A 16,904-nucleotide genomic window follows, 5' to 3' on the forward strand; every position below is an offset into this window, starting at 1 on the left:
ACAAAAGAAACTAAGCAAAATAACAATGATACATAAATGAACAAAGGACTACTAGCAGTTACTGACATGCCAGCTCCAGACCTCATTTAAACTGATCGAAAGATTATGTCTTCATCATATAAAATCAAGTACAATCCCTCCCGTTAGGGGTTTAGTATCATACCATCATAAATTATATAAAAAAAAACATAACCCGTATCATGCCAACAACTAGTTTTAGAATAAATATTTTTATTTCCGATGCAAAGACCCTATGAGTGAATCAATATTAATACCAAAATATGCAATATGGGACCTTTATAGATATTTCGTTTTATAATACAGGTACATGTTTCAATACATTTACAAAAATGTAACAATATATTTGTATTGTTTCGGAAAGTGTATTTCAAAAAGCTTTAAAATGTAGATAAAATTTGCATGTTCTTGGTGTAATAACACCCATTAGTATTGGCATATCATGACAGGAACTAACTTTAAAGGGTTATTCAACTAGCATCATATGTCTGCTATCGATGCACATCAGATGCATTAAGTTTTCATACTTATTTTATGACTTTAAACTTTAATCTAGAAAGACAACTTCATTAATTAAACAGTGAACCATATTTCTTCAAAATCACGAGAACTGCCCAACATAAAATTGCTAGCTTTATGTAGCCTTTCTTTCTAGAATCATAAATTTCTACAATATTCAATAAACTTTGTAAGCCTGGTAGTAAGTAAAATCACAAAAATACTGAACTAAGAGGAAAATTCAAAACGGAAAGTCCTTAATCAAAAGGCAAAATGAGTTTTTACATATAAATAACGTTACATTAGTATTCAAATGTACAAGATTTAAATGTTAATTGGGTAAAAAAGGGTGTCCTGACCATTCTTTATGATTAGCGAAAGAAAATTCTGTTATAATATTAAGACATTTTATCAATATGGAAGATACTCCAATCTCACTTATCATATACATGACATTTCGTCTTTTTCAAGTGTCTCGATGGCCAAGTAGTCACGGCTGGCTTTCATAATGAAATGGTCCCAGGGACACCGATAACTCCTTGGTGATTTGGTGTCGTTAACATCTTATACACCAACTGTATGATCTAAGTCTGTAGGCAATTTGAGAAAGTTCAGCACTTTAAATGAATATCTAAAGTTGATACTTTTGGTAACCAACATGTCTGAAGTTTTTAATCAAGTAACTAATTTTCTGAATATAAATGTCATTTATTAGCAAATAATGAACACTAAAATATATTCCTTTGTTTTTTGTAGTAATTTCACATAAACACAAACAACTATTAGTAAAGATAGAAAAAAAAGATTGGTCAAGAGAGACAACAAACTTCCATCTACAAAATCGAAAAAATGAGTATATTCTTAAATATCATGTATCTTTGATAGTATTTATGTACGTTTCGGCTACAAAGTTAATCAACAGGTTGTAGGTATCCCTATTGGCACTAATTGCACCCCTTTAACAGCAGACCTGTTTTTGTACTATAATTTTGAATCACAGTTAATTACCAAACTTAGAAAAGACCCTTCTACATTGCATTTTATTGAAAAAATCAACAACACTTACCATTATCTTGATGATATTTGTTCGTTAAATGATCAAGAATTTTCTAAATATACTGCCGAAATTTACCCAAACTTAAACTTATCGATACTTTACATAAACTTATTCTAAAAGGTTACCATTTTAAGACTGTAATTAGATCTTTGAAAATTGCTTTTATTGGTTTTAATATTGATTTGTTATCAGTAAATTTAAACTGAACTGAATAAGATTGTTAAATACATATGAACTTTCATGGATCTACAATCTGGCGAGACCTGTATCTTTGCATTTCAAAATGTCATGTTTTTTCTCCGACTGCTTTAAACGTCTTATACTAAATTCATTGGCTGTTACATGTGTACTGATTGATAATTTTTGATGATTTTTTTTTATAAGTTGTTATTGGCCTTGAACCAGAATCTATGATAAACGAAACGGTTTTAATTTTGAAATTTATCAATTTCCCCCACCTTAGTAGCAATATACCAACTTCACCTGCATATGGGATATGCATTTCCCAATTTATTTGGTGTTCAAGAGCTTGCACCTGTTACTCAGACTTTGTAAAACGGCACCAATGTCTGAGCCGAAAGTTAATGAACCAGGGGTATGTCAAGGAACCTCTCGTCTTTTTTCTTAAAAAAATCATCGAAAGGTACCAATACCTTGTTTATAAATATTCCGTATCAATGTCACAAATAATAAACGATGGTCTTGAAGTATCGATTCTGGGAACTGATGTTGTTTATCATCTAAATAACATGTTTTAGAATTCTTTTATTTGTCTGTTTGAATATTACTTTTACTGTCTAGTCTATTTTTGGTGATATCCATTTGACGTGACTCGCTACTCATACATCCCGTCATTTTGTTATTGTGCTATGTTAAATTTTTGTATTCTTGTCTTTAATTTTTCTTATGTGTTTTGTCTTCATGTCTTTGTGTGTTTCGTTGTTACATATTTCTTTGTTTTTATAGTTGTTAAGATTATAACACAATGTTGACTGTTGTACCTCTATTTTTACATGTTTACCTATTGTGTACGTTTCTTTTGTTCACACATCGTTGTCAATATGATATAATTTTATGCGACTGTAGGAGGAAGAGAAGTCCTTCTCATTATCACATATTAAGTAAATAAATAAACAAATAACGACATTGTATTCCAAATTACCATTTTGTTAAATTCCTGCCCATTTTACCAGATATGGCACCAAACTCACTAGTGTTACTGTTTCAATACATTGGCGATGACGTATATATCATGTTATTCCGCAGGAAACATACACATGTATCATAAATCCTGCTGATAAATAAACGGAACAAGATAAGAAGAATTATGTAATAGCCATTTCAAAGGTTACTTTGAGTTTGATGTATTTGAGCATGTAGATGACTAAACTATTACCAACCTGAGCTTTTTATACTAAATAAGATGTCGAATAGATTATTAGAAAACAAAACGTTTTTCTATTGCAGTTTTCCTTTAACAAATATAAAGGTTAACATAACATTTAATTTCCTCTTTTTTTCTAGCTTGGTGCTATATCTCTAACAGTTGTGATGAAAGAGCGACTCGGAAAATATTGTCAAAGAATGAATAAAACATTTCGTAATGTATTTTCTAACGATTTTAAAATGTTGTTGCAGATAAATAAAGGCAACAGTAGTATACCGCTGTTCGAAAACTCATAAATCGATAGAGATAAAAACAAATCCGGGTTACAAACTAAAACTGAGGGAAACGCATCAAATATAAAAGGAGAACAACGACACAACAAAAACACAACATTAAAATGTAACACACACAGAAACGAACTATAATATAACAATGGCCATTTTCCTGACTTGGTACAGGACATTTTAAGAAAAAAATGGTGGGTTGAACCTGGTTTTGTGGCATGCCAAACCTCCCGCTTTTATGGCAACGTCAAACACAACACCAAAACGACAACATCACATGACAGGACCACAATACAAATAAATGGGAGAACATATAGGACAAAGAAACACACGAATAATAGCTAACAAAAGGTACTAGGCTTAAAATTCAATACGCCAGACGCGCGTCTCGTCCACACAAGACCAACCAGTGACGCTCAGATGAAAAAAGTTTGAAAGCCAAAACAAGTACAAAGCTGAAGAGCACCGAGGACCAAAACTTCCAAAAAGTTGCGCCTAACACGGCCAGGATTTTCTGCCTGGGACAAGAACATCCTTATTATTTAGAATAATTTATAATTTTGCAAACAGTAAATTTTATAAAATGACTATATAATAGATATACATGATAAAACCAAAGTGGGGACTAACTACAGAATAAAAACGGATACATTACGTAAAACAACTTAATCCAACACATAAAAAATACACAGCCGAGTTAGCCGAAGCCAAAGCCTCAACGCACAAAGTGACGTCACATTTGAAATTCTAAAAAAACACACAAAGTGACGTCACATTTGAATTTGAAAAAAATCTTTCTCAAAAATAAGATGGGATTAGGATTGATTAAAGATTAGATTTGAAATACTGACATTACATTTATTAATAAAAATGAAAATAATGCTTATTAATATCAAATGGTAATAATTCGATACTAGTAATTAATTGTATTATCTAGCTATGTCGGTGTTTCTTCTAAATCAAACTGTAAACCAAATATATCGTATAAATTTCGTTGAACCAAACTTAAATCTAATAAATGAAGGAGGTGATTAATTATCTTTACCATAACACACGAATATAACAGAAAAGACGTTAAGACATTTGACAAAATCCGACGAGAACAACAAATATAACATCAAAATTAAATACATGAATTAGGGATAGAAAGGTACCGTGACAAGTCTTATAGCAATGCGGTTTCACACATTGCAAAACAGTCACAATCGGGAAAACGTCACGTTCGGTAATTAAAAGATCAGACGACGTAATGACAAACTACAATCTAACACGTTGTAAAAATGTCCTTAGTTAGTTTGGACAAAGACACATCGTATGGATCAACCAATTGGTGATATGTCCGTAAAATTTACGGAGTGTCATTTTTAATCTGTCCTCCTCATAACTTTGTTGGAGCAGTTTCTGCGGAAGGAGCACACTCCTGTATATGAAGTCCGTTTAGTATGAACAAGCACGAGAATAACGTATCAATTGAGATATGTAAACACCATACGAAGGGGCAGAGGGTATGTTACTGCTGAGAAATGGGAAATTGATAATTGGGAAGTTGAAATCGTCCCGTTTATCATAGATTTTCGTGTGAAGTCGTCCATCTGTGTCAATATTGAGGAAAAGATCAAGGTATGAAGCAGTCCTTCTAGTATCAGTAGTATCCTTAATTTCAAGTTCACTGGGATATATGAGATGTAAGTATTGGCTGAAATATGGGTTATTCAATGATAGAACATCATCAATATATCGGAAAGTAAAACTAAAGAATTTCGCAAGGTGCTTTTTCTTCTTTAGAAGGTTCTGAATGAATTCTGCTTCATACGAGTACAAAAACAAATCGGCCAGTAGGGTGCACAATTAGTTCCCATTGGAATACCGACTGTCTGTTGAAATATAAATCCTCCAAACTCAACAAATATATTGTCGATCAAAAAGTCCAGCATTTTGATAATATCATCTTCAGTATATTTTCTGGTAGATTCAGTGTGGTTTTTCACAAAATATGAATTATTGTAACCCAAAACAAGAAATTTGTATCTACGATTCCCATTTTTATAGAAAAAGCTCTGTTTAATGAGATGGTGAAGTCGATCTTTCAACTGAGCATGGGGAATAGTAGTGTAAAGCGTAGAAAAAGCAAAAGTCTTTATGTTGCTGCAAAATTGCAAAGATTGTGATCGAAGATTAAGCAGTAGATCTTTTGAAGTTTTGAGAATCCACATCTGGTTAACACCACTGGTAGAATATATCTCATCTCAATATTTTTGAAGCCCATCTTTAACTGTAGAAAGAATAGTAGTCAGTACTTTAGAAAGATGTTTAGTCGAACATTTTGATGACCCAGCTATGAATCGTTCTTTATATGGAGTTTTGTGTAGTTTTGGTATCCAGTATAATGATGGTAAATTTTCTTCGTTTTCTTTGATGTTGATACCAAAAGAAAGAAGGACAGATTTGTGATTTTGTAAAATTTCGTCCTTGGTAAATCCTGTTAAAGAATATGTAGGGTTACCAGTAGTTCTATTTATTCCAAGCTCTGTTGTGAGACATTGCAAATAATGGTTTTTACATATGAAGACAATATTATTGGAGGCTTTATCTGCTGGAACAACGACATATTTATCATGCAAAGAGGATGAAGCATCCACAACATCCTGATTTTTGAAAGGGTTAGTAACTTTTGTGCTCATATTGCATCGTAGTTTTTGAATGCGCTTCTGAATGCATGATCGAATAGCTTTGATCCATTCAGACAAAGTGTCCAGTTCTGGTTCGTCTGGTTCGCGCTTTCCATTTTCTTGTATAGTCCTCAACTGCATCCATCAGTAACTTGAAATTCTTTTTCCAGTTGATGGGCTGGGGAATTCTATATTTTGGTCCCTTGGCTAACAACTCTCTTAGTTGTTCATTGGTAACGATGCCAAGGTCACCAGTAATAACATGACCAGCTGGACTATACTTGTATTGTGACGATGCACATGAGCAATCCGGAGGCTTGGATTTCACATCTTTGAGGTTAAAGGCCTGTAAAACTCTCTTGTGGTTGAAAATCTTGGATGCAATAGACTTGGTGTAAGTATAAGAAATAACAGGTGTAGCTTTATTTTTGAAGTAATCAGGTATAGTTTTTTGTACAGATTTTTGATGGAAAATATTGCTAATATTTACAGCATCTAAACCTTTATTGACGAATTCTACCTTAAAAAAATTACGTTTTTCCTCATTTTCGGATGTAGTCGATACGGGTTTGAATAGTCTATGGTTAGCAATGTCCATGATTATTGCAACTAATCTATACAAAACAGAACGAGAATCAGTAACGGAAGTATTTTGGGCCTCTTGAAATAGTAAAAAAAAAGTTTTGACAATGGAATGGAGAATAATTTAGTTCTGATATGATGAATTCCTAAAGGTTTTTGAACAGACGTTAACAGACTATCAATTGTCAAGGTGTGCACAGCAGGTGGTATATATTTTCTGTGACCATGACTTCTATTACATCGAGCAGAAGTATTAAATAATTGTAATGTATTGACAGTACTACACCTGGGACTAGACAAAATACCTACACCATCAATTTTGTCATTGCATCCATAGGGAATGGCTGTTCCCAACTCTCTTAATATCCAAAAGTCTTCTCTTTGTAAACGATATGGTGTACTCAATATGGGGGCATTTGTTGAATGATATATTTTCTCTATAATCCGGACTTTCATTGAAACAATAGAATGGTCAGGCTGATTGAAATGTTTATAGTGAAATTTGTTGTTATTAGGATCATTTACATTAGACCGATGATCATTTATTCTGACATTGAGTCTTTGTCGAGTTTCCCCGACGTTGATCAATCCACAAAGAGTACATTCAATACCGTACACAATATTGGAAGCAGTGCAATTCAGATCCTCATGACTGTGTGTATTGTAACTTTTGGTGGTTAAATTACTTTGAAAGTGGGTATCAGATATTAGTATATCACAGGTTTTACAATTTTTTCGGTTACATTTGGAAATAGAGCAATATTGGTGGTTGTCATTGAAATCTAAAATATCTGAAAGTTGAACAGTACAGGGCCGAATATAAACAAACTTGTCTGAATTTTTATAGTACAATGAGGATTCAGAAGACTGCACATGTGTCATTTTCATTACCTCATTTAAGATGATCCTAGGGACACCTGATAAAATCTGTGTTGTTGTGTCCTTGACAACATCCGATAAAAGACAAACCAAATACGAATTTCTTCTGTGGCTGAAAAGATGATCATCTACAAAGAAAATAAAGCTCAAACACACAACATTTGAATTGAACATGTCAAGAAATTAAGATAGATATTTGTAAAAAAAAAAATACCAGTGAGTTTGTGACAGTCACATATTGAATAATGTTAAATGAGTTATTTAAAGTACTTATTTTCTCAAAACATTCACAACTATATGTATTGCAATATCTGAAACATATAAGAAGTATTATTTCAGGTAACAAAAAATAACAAAAAAGATCTGAAAATGAAAAGTAAAGAATTAGTACTTATTTATATTAATTCAATAAACTTATTCTGAAATAAAGACGTAATTACATGGAAAACTTACTTGATTAAAAAAACCGATATTTAGTATTATAAAAAAAGAATTTATAATGATTACATCATTTAATACTTACATTTGTTTTCCAATTCAGTAACTATTACGTTTCGTGTGTATAACAAATAGCAAACAAATCAAATAAAAGAAAGTAATTATATAAATGTTAAGGTTAGTAAATGCTAATATATGTATTCTAAAAAAGCAATGTACATCTCTTGTACAATGTAAGGCTTTATACTACTATAACAAGAAGAGAAACATACTTGAGAACTTTACGATGTTTAATCATACTTCATTATTTAAACAAGAAAGGTTCTACAATATTGAAGCCGATATTTATTAAATAACCAATTACTTCTCTTTTTTCAACCCTTCTGACAATGCATAATACAAGGGTCATCATCTTTTCCCTGAAATTGCTCTTTTAATTTTTCAAATCGTATCAGACAAAACATGTTTATATTATTCTATGTATACAAAATACACATAACACGTGTACAGTGTATACGTTACAAGTAGTATGATAATAAACGTAGTCATTTAACAAATAAAATATGAAAGTAATACAAAGTTTTAGAGCACATGTAAGTATAAACTAAAAATGTTGCTGCAATGTGAAGTACTTGCATGCGTTCAATATTTTCGAATGACAAATATGTGTTAAAATATGCAAATAATGTCATTTGGTAAAGTAAAAATGGATGTATGCTATCTTACGAATAAAATATGTAAATATTCATTATGTTGGGAATATATTATACTTTAAACGTCGCTCATACTTAACAATTTTTGTAAGCCCGAGTTATCTAGAATTATGTTTGTTCTAATGATAAATTTTGTTAGCAGAAAATAACTCTTTGAGCACCTTTTTCTTTTCTTATACAAACGGTGAATACGTGTTTGTACTTCAAGAAGACGAATCCCACAATTCAGCCTATTTAGTCACAAAATGAAATATATATCAAAATTAAGTAGATTTAAACAATACGAAATCGATGAACTATATATACTAGATTCTGAGAACTCGGTCTCTTGTCTTATAATAAGATCCAACGTCCACGCAGAACAAATAGTTCATCCAATACGTTCGTTAAACGTTAAATAACGGAAACGCTATTTACATAATATAGATTATAAAATATCAGCAATATATACACTGATATTTTATAATCTGTATTATAAAAAAGAACTAGAACGTGAATTTTGCATGTTTTAAAATTAATTATTGATCATTTATTTTGTGAATGCAAGTTTGAGGCGAAATGTTCTTCCGAGATGCTTTATATATCTCGTGATCAAACACTTTTGCATTCCCCTTTTTACCTGTACATGTAACACCGGTCCACCCTCCGACGCACGAGCATAATAAGTCACCATTGCTGTTTTGACTACAAGATCCTCCATTTGAACAATAGCCTTGATGACAAAGACTGTCTGTGATTAATGAAAAACAAAATCTTGTTTAAAAATTTTGAATATGCAATTTAATGTTTGCGTTAATAGACTTGATGCTGGCGTTTAATGGCTGTTCAGTTTTTTAAATCAAAAAGAAAATTGTGGACACTCTGAATTATAGCCAACCATTCATTTGACTGATTGCACACTAATGTTGCTTTCATTTCGTGTATTTTTTATAAAATGTTTAAACATTTATACAAAATATATACTAAGTAAATGACTTGAAACATTTGTTATTTATTGAAATAAAAATGTACTATATCGGTTTGTTTTAACTGTCTTTGGATTTGCCCAAAAGCAGATCACGGTGATTGTAGTATAAGATCAAATCATGGGCTTACCCTATTATTATATCGAGAAACAAAGACATTTTACAATATGTTATATATCGATGTAAAACGGTTCTGATTACAGGTTAACTTAGTGGAAGTCCGCACTGTGACTTTAAGATGAAGATCTGCAATGAAAGCGCTGTCCCTCTGCTTTTTTTTGTATTTTCTTTACATGTACTGATTTTGTTTCATGGATGGATACCCCATATCCTTTGTTTTCTGTAAGAGTTGAACAGACATGCCAAAATCTAACTTAAGAATAATTCTAGTCCATTTGGAGTGGTCAAGGTCATAGTTAACTGATTGCAGAACTGGTTACCATATTAACTTCAGTAGGCAGACTTATGTAATGTTATCTTCGGAAATCAAAAGCACTGTCCTACGACCAATAGATATAGGAAGATGTAGTATGAGTGCCAATGAGACAACTCTCCATCCAAGTAACAATGTATAAAAGTAAACCATTATAGGTCAAGGTACGGCCTTCAACACGGAGCATTGGCTCACACCGAGCCGCAAGCTATAAAGGGCCCCAGATCACATCAGATTAAGTCTGTTTTTTTAGTTAAATTGATTTCGGTCCTAGGACCATTTAGAGCAGTGTTAAAACCTAATGCAAATTACTGGTTTTCAACTTACTGTACAGGTTTGGACTACATCCATGTGTATTCTTGGTGTGTTTTCGAACCATCTTTAGTTATATTTTCGATTCTAGTTTACCGAGTTCATCATTGTTTATATATGACCATAGAAGAGATGAGTTTCTCCTCCAAGTTGGATAGTACATGGAATAGAAACAAGGGTCTTTAAATGTGTGAAATTATTAAATACAGTGTGACAAATACATGTTTATCTCCCCTCTTACCTGTACAATTAGCACCAGTCCAGCCATCAATGCACGAGCATACTAAATCACCATTGCTGTCTCGACTACAAGATCCACCATTTGAGCAATAGCCGGGATGACAGGAATTTTCTTTGATAAGAGAACATAACTTTAGTAAAGCTTTTGAATATGCAAAATAAAGTTTAAATGTAAATACATTGTAAGACATGCACAAATATGAAAATTGACTAAAGTAAAATCAATTTATATTTAGACAAGGCAACCCTACAATACTGATGTTAAAATACCACAAATGGAAAACAGAGATAAATCAAGGTAAAAAACACAAACCGAGGTAATTACATGAATTTCAAAGGAACGAGCCCAATACTTCGAAAGGGTTAACTTATTCAATTATATATGCATCACCCACCATATGAATTTTCACTCATTCAAAGTGTTGCAATCTGAAATTTGACACTATAAGTAAACATTTAAATTGAATAACTATTCTGGAATCTAAACACTAAGGCTGTGGCACATGTCGTTGCTGAGTTAAGGCACAAACATTTGGTATTGGTCAATCAATAAAGCTTTCCATAAAGAACTCATTAATCGTTAACTGTTATATAGCATCTACCTCAAATTGAGAAAAACGTCATCGGTGTCTGAGCAGAATGTTGAAGAACGAGGGTTATGTCAGAGAACGTTTTGTCCTTTTTCTTAAAAATAATTAATCGGAAGATACCAAGACTTTGTTGATAATTATTCCGTATCAATTTAATAATGCATGATGGCCTTGAAGTAAAGTCTCTAGGTACTAGAGTTTTTTATCATCTTAATTACAACCGGTGTTGGTAGTTGTTATTGGCTTTGAACTAGCTACTAGTATCAGTAACTGCAAGTACTCTCAGATAAATTTTTGTTATTTGGATGTATAAATACCCTAACCCGCCCAGTCTGTGTTTTTGTTAGATGTATTTCTGCTTTGTATCGAACTTATAAGGTAAACCCAGTTAAATGATTTTTACAGTTTGTTCTTATGTTGTGCTGTTACACCACTGTCCTTGGTAAGGGGAAGGTTGGCGCGACTTCAAACATATTTAAATCTGCCCCATTCTGTATGTGACTGTCCCAAGTCAAGAGCCTGTAATTTAGTTAATACCCTTTGTTGATATATATCATATTTTTTCGTTCATTATGTTGTACAGAAATTAGGCCGTTAGTTTGCTCGTTTGAATTGTTTTACAGTTGTTATGTCGTGGTCTTTAAAGTTCGTTGACATACAGTTGTTCATTTCTGTGTTATTTGGTCTCTTATGGACAGTGAAAGTGATCCTTTTACGCACTTTCCCTTCCTTATACCAAACGAGGATGATAATTCGAATACAACAACGTTGTCGAATTCCTGGATTACCAGAACTGAGATGTAGAGTACATTTTAAACTTCGACAAGAAAATCCTAACATACAGTTTGCTTTTGTCACAAAAATTTTATAATCGCTTGAAATGAAAATACCCCTCACCGAGCGATCAATGATTTATACATCGATATTTGGTGTTTTTTCTTTGTAGAAGGAAAAGTACTTTTTGTTATTGTAATGGAATTGCTTCTTTGAACATAAATGAAGGGAATGATATAATTTTATATATGTAAATTTAAAGTTATTAATTTTACATGAGCGTAGTAGAAAAGAAATTTTCCTCCGGGTTTAATTATCCATGAAATATAAACATGGTATAAGGTAGCACTCCACAGTTAGAAAAATAAATTAAAATTGAACCACAAAATGTTTTATCATCTTCTATTCTAGGCTTTCTAATACATTAACCTAACTGTTTGTGTTATACATGTGCATATGTATGTAATCGGTATCTTCCATAAATTTGATTTTTAAAATTCTTTTTTTTGTGTATCCATGGCAACATTCTGCATTTATTTACCATAAAATATTGCAAAAAGGGGGGTAAAAATGTCCCATAATCCCCCAAAATTTAGTGCAAACTAGAATTTCAATGCCTTTGAGTGATACCTTTTCAAAAACTGTTGACATTAATCTACCAAAAAATTAATGATCAAATAAAAATTTGTGTCTTCCGCCTCATTTTTTTTGTAAAATTTAATCGCAAAGTTCGTTTGACAAAAAGTTAGAAAAAAACATTACAATAATTGCCGGAGCAATGTTTGGTATGGATATGAAAATACGGATTGTCCTACAGACAACAGCCCATATCACATACATTACATTATCTCGATGTTCCCATAAACTCACTATAAAGGCTAGTTTAATCTTCAGCTATCCAAAAATGAATTTTATTCTACACTAGCTCTCATATTTGTAAAATCCACAGGGGCCTAAATGCGAAACAACGCACCTAACTGTGGAGTGCTACCTTAATTTGAATTTTTTTCCTGCCTCAAATTCAAATACATTTCCTGTGTTCAACTAGCTGTAACGATTAAAATGGTACCTTAGTTTTTAAAATTTGTTCAGTATTAAAGATTTTAAGAAGGTAAGCATTTGATGTTGAAACGCGACAAAAAGTCATTTAAAAACATGTTTCATCAAATTGCAAAACCTCAAGTTTGTCACATTTTTGGGGTATGAAAATACGGACTGTCATACAGAAAACAGCTCATAGTACATACATTATTACATAATCTTGATGTTCCTGTAAACCCACTATGAAGGCTATTTTAATCTTCAGCTATCCGAAAATGAATTTTGTTCTACACTAGCTCTCATATTTGAAAAATCCACAGGGGCCAAAATGCGAAATTACACACCTAACTATGGAGTGCTACCTAAAGATCATAAAAAGTATGTATCATACAGGTATACATCCAATGAACAAATACATGTATATCCCCCCTCTTACCTGTACAATTATCACCGGTCCAGCCAGCAACGCACGAGCATACTAAATCGCCATAACGGTCTCGACTACATGATCCACCATTTGAACAATAGACGGGATGACAGGATTTGTCTGTGATTAGAAAACAACTTTTTTAATATCCACAACAAATGTTTACATACATGTTATAAGTCATGAAAAATATGAAAAGACATACAAATTTAAAAATGATCAAGGCGATAATACAATACAGATGTGAAATTATCATATACCGATGAAAAAAAAGAAATTCAGGTAACAAACACACACCAAGGGAACGACATAAACTTTAAACGAAACGAGGCTAGGGCGTGGACACGTTAAGCTTAGTTTGTTATACATGCATCATCCGCCATGTGAATCTACAATCAGTCATAAAATAGCATTCAAAGTTAAAGTTCTGTTTAAGATATTCATAAGTGTTAAATAACAATATAAGTGATTTAACAATTGTATTGCAAAGTATTTCTTTGATTTCCAACTACGTATCCCAATATTCCTAGAAAGATGTTTGTTCATTTAAATTGTTGTACTTAATTCAATTACTAGTAGTCTGAATGCAATAAAGAATTGACTTTTAACTAATATTTAGACAATTATTTAACTATTTCAATTGCTGTGTGTTTTAAAGTTGAGATGTGTCAAAATTGAAAACTAGGGGCGTCACGAAAAATCCCGATTTACGCGTTTTTGTGAAAACTAAAGATTTTGAACACATTTTGTATACATTAACGAACATGTGTGAAAATATGTTAATTGAGCCCCTAGACATAAAACAATTGGAATTTTGCCATCTTTAGACTATAACCCTCTGTAAATATTCATTACATTTCAAAGATTTTACAAATTAATCTTCGCTCATACATGTCATGATTATTATCTTATGCTAAAATTGTGTAGTTTTGTATTAGTTAATGTTTGTAGGCTGAAAAGTACCCTGTGCGTTCCTTCCCATTCCTGGTAAAAATAGTCCATAAATAAATGTTAATCATGTTTTTGTTTTAACTACAAATGTCAAATCGTTCCATACACAATATGAATACGATTTGCAAACCTAACTGTCCTCAACGACAGATTGTTTTCGTCGATATTTGGCGTTTGGTCTAGTATTTTATTTCTTACCAGAACGAATTGTACAGTCAATTAATTCATCAAACATTAAATGATCAAAACGATATTGATGTATACAAAAAAAAAAAAAAAAACGTCCCCGAGAAATTTACAGCGCGATGGTTGTTTTGTATGCGATAGAATCTTATTTGGTTTTTAGTTTGAGTTTACTTAGTTATGCATCCTTAAGTACTGCAATAACCAATTATATTGAAACATGTGTGCAAATGTTTTAAAACGCGTTCTCAGTTATTTTTTTTATTCATGTTCACCGAATTATCGTTTTTATATGAGCGTAATAGAGACGACATTTTTGTTTTGGTTTTGATAATCCAGGACATGAAAACATGGCATAAGGTTCACCAAAGTATGCTGAATAAATTTTTTAAACACATGCATTTTGATCTGTCTTCTTACTTGTACATTTAGCACCGGTCCAGCCATCCAGGCAATAGCATATTAAATCACCATAACTGTCTCTACTACAAGATCCACCATTCGAACAATAGTCGGGAAGACAGGAATTGTCTGTGATTAGAGAATACAAATTTTTTTGTAACATTTCAATATGCAAATAAAGTTGTATTTTTCATGCATGATAGATGGCATGCAAAACAAAACCAAAAATTAAAAAAAAAATATAATATAAGGCAATCAAAAATATGAAAAGACATACAAATTTGAAAATCAATTTTACAAGGAACCATTACTCTACAAGATTAAAATATCAAATATCGATTATGCAGTCAAATATTTTATTTATTTTATGTTTTGTTTTTCGAAAGAGCAAATGCAAGTGCTAACTTTATAATTCACAACAATGCTTGTCTACTTGTGATACTTGCATGAGCTCAATATCCGCAAATAATAAAATATGGATGGAAATATGCAAATGCTGTTCTTTTTATGTAAACGAATTGGAATTTTGACGGTCTTTAGACTATACAATCTCTGTAAACATTCATTATATTTCAAAGGTATTATACTTTAAACATTTTTATAATACTTAACGAAAATTATTAGGATAAAATCATCTTGTCTTAAAATACTTAATTTTGGACACCAAAAAATAAGGCCCTGTACGCAAGACCCCCTTCCTGATTTGAATGCAGAATACATTATATAATCATATGGAATTATTTAGTCCTGCAAGAGGGCTAACCCTAAGTTTACCATATTTGAGTCACAACATGTAAAATCTATTCAACATTTTGAAGAGAATTGGATTTAAACGATAAAAGCACGATAAACAACTAGATTCCAATGAGAATTTTTTCTTGTCCATTGATTATTTATTATTACATCGACATTTTGTTTGAGGTCTCTTCTCGTAATGTATGTTTAACGTATACACAGAAAAAAGTTAACATTAAATCGAGTCATCACACATTTAAAAATTGACTGTAATTTTTTTTCTGTCTATGAAGAAATAATATCAAAAATGTGGTGATCACTGAATAAAATGTGCACAACATGTTTGATGTTATTTCGAATAGACAGAAAAAATATTACAGTCATTCCTTATAATTTAATTCCAAATTGAATTGTAAACCGGAGTAAATAATGAAAAAACGTTGATGACGTTAAAGTCACATGGCTAAATTATGTCTTTCAGCTAATAAACAAAACACTGTCAGCCAATCAGTAGACGCGTTACATCCAAAATTAAATTATTAGAGGATAAAAAAAATATTCATATATGTCAATTTAAAAGAATCAACTAGATATCTCTAAAGAATAATAGCACGATTGTTTTTGTATATGCGTAAGAATCGTAATTGTTTTTTTTTTTAAATCACTTTATATTTGGATATTTTAATACAAATTATACTATCAACTATTTTTGAATATGTTTTGAAAATATGCTTAGTGAGTTCAAATTTACTTAGTTTTTGTTTTAAAGTGAGCGAATTATAAAAGAAGTTCCTCCGAGTTTTATAGTGTATGGTAAAGAAACATGATATAAAGGGTCCTACATAGAATACTGTATATATCATGTGTAAAAAACACCCATATGTATCACCCTCTTACTTGTACAGGTAGCACCGATCCATTCACCAACGCACGAACATACTAAGTCACCATAACTGTCTTGACTACAAGATCCACCATTTGAACAATAGTCAGGATAACAGAAAGTGTCTGTGATCAGAGAAGAAAAGTGTTATGACTATTCCGTGTTTGTGTGTGTTTTTTTCAGCATTGATAATTTTAAAACGATACTTTGACATTTGAATGGAGTACCAATTAGAAAGATGCTTTTTTTTTTGCCTTCAAATTAACACTACAGTGAATAGACGTATAAAAAAAGTAAAATCACAAAAATACTGAACTCCGGGGAAATTCAAAACAGAAAGTCTCTAATCAAATGGCAAAATCAAATGATAAATCACATCAAACGACTGGACAACAACTATCATATTTCTGACTTGGTACAGGCATTTTCAAATGTAGAAAATG

At 31.7% G+C, this 16,904-nt stretch overlaps 2 protein-coding genes across 9 annotated transcripts in view; one reads left to right on the plus strand and one right to left on the minus strand.

Moving 5' to 3' along the window:
• Window positions 1–16,904, plus strand: part of LOC127739083 (cytochrome P450 2C29-like) — a 480,581-nt gene that overhangs the window by 343,562 nt on the left and 120,115 nt on the right. The gene's annotated exons all lie outside the window — the stretch shown is intronic.
• LOC127739081 (protein slit-like) overlaps window positions 1–16,904 on the minus strand; it is a 58,757-nt gene that overhangs the window by 1,157 nt on the left and 40,696 nt on the right. The window contains exons 14-20 of one of the 5 annotated variants that reach the window (XM_052250650.1): window positions 16,476–16,586; window positions 14,862–14,972; window positions 13,317–13,427; window positions 10,477–10,587; window positions 7,387–9,255; window positions 2,736–2,867; window positions 955–1,178 (exon numbers count right to left, since the gene is read on the minus strand). In XM_052250650.1, coding sequence (XP_052106610.1) covers window positions 9,044–9,255; window positions 10,477–10,587; window positions 13,317–13,427; window positions 14,862–14,972; window positions 16,476–16,586 — 656 coding nt within the window. In that variant the 3' untranslated portion in view covers window positions 955–1,178; window positions 2,736–2,867; window positions 7,387–9,043. The remainder of the gene's footprint in view (window positions 1–954; window positions 1,179–2,735; window positions 2,868–7,386; window positions 9,256–10,476; window positions 10,588–13,316; window positions 13,428–14,861; window positions 14,973–16,475; window positions 16,587–16,904) is intronic. The other 4 variants (XM_052250651.1, XM_052250649.1, XM_052250652.1 and 1 more) reach the window with 4 other exon arrangements.

The sequence above is a fragment of the Mytilus californianus genome, unplaced genomic scaffold (assembly GCF_021869535.1).
Source record: "Mytilus californianus isolate M0D057914Y unplaced genomic scaffold, xbMytCali1.0.p SCAF_4, whole genome shotgun sequence".
NCBI classification, from domain to species: domain Eukaryota; kingdom Metazoa; phylum Mollusca; class Bivalvia; order Mytilida; family Mytilidae; genus Mytilus; species Mytilus californianus.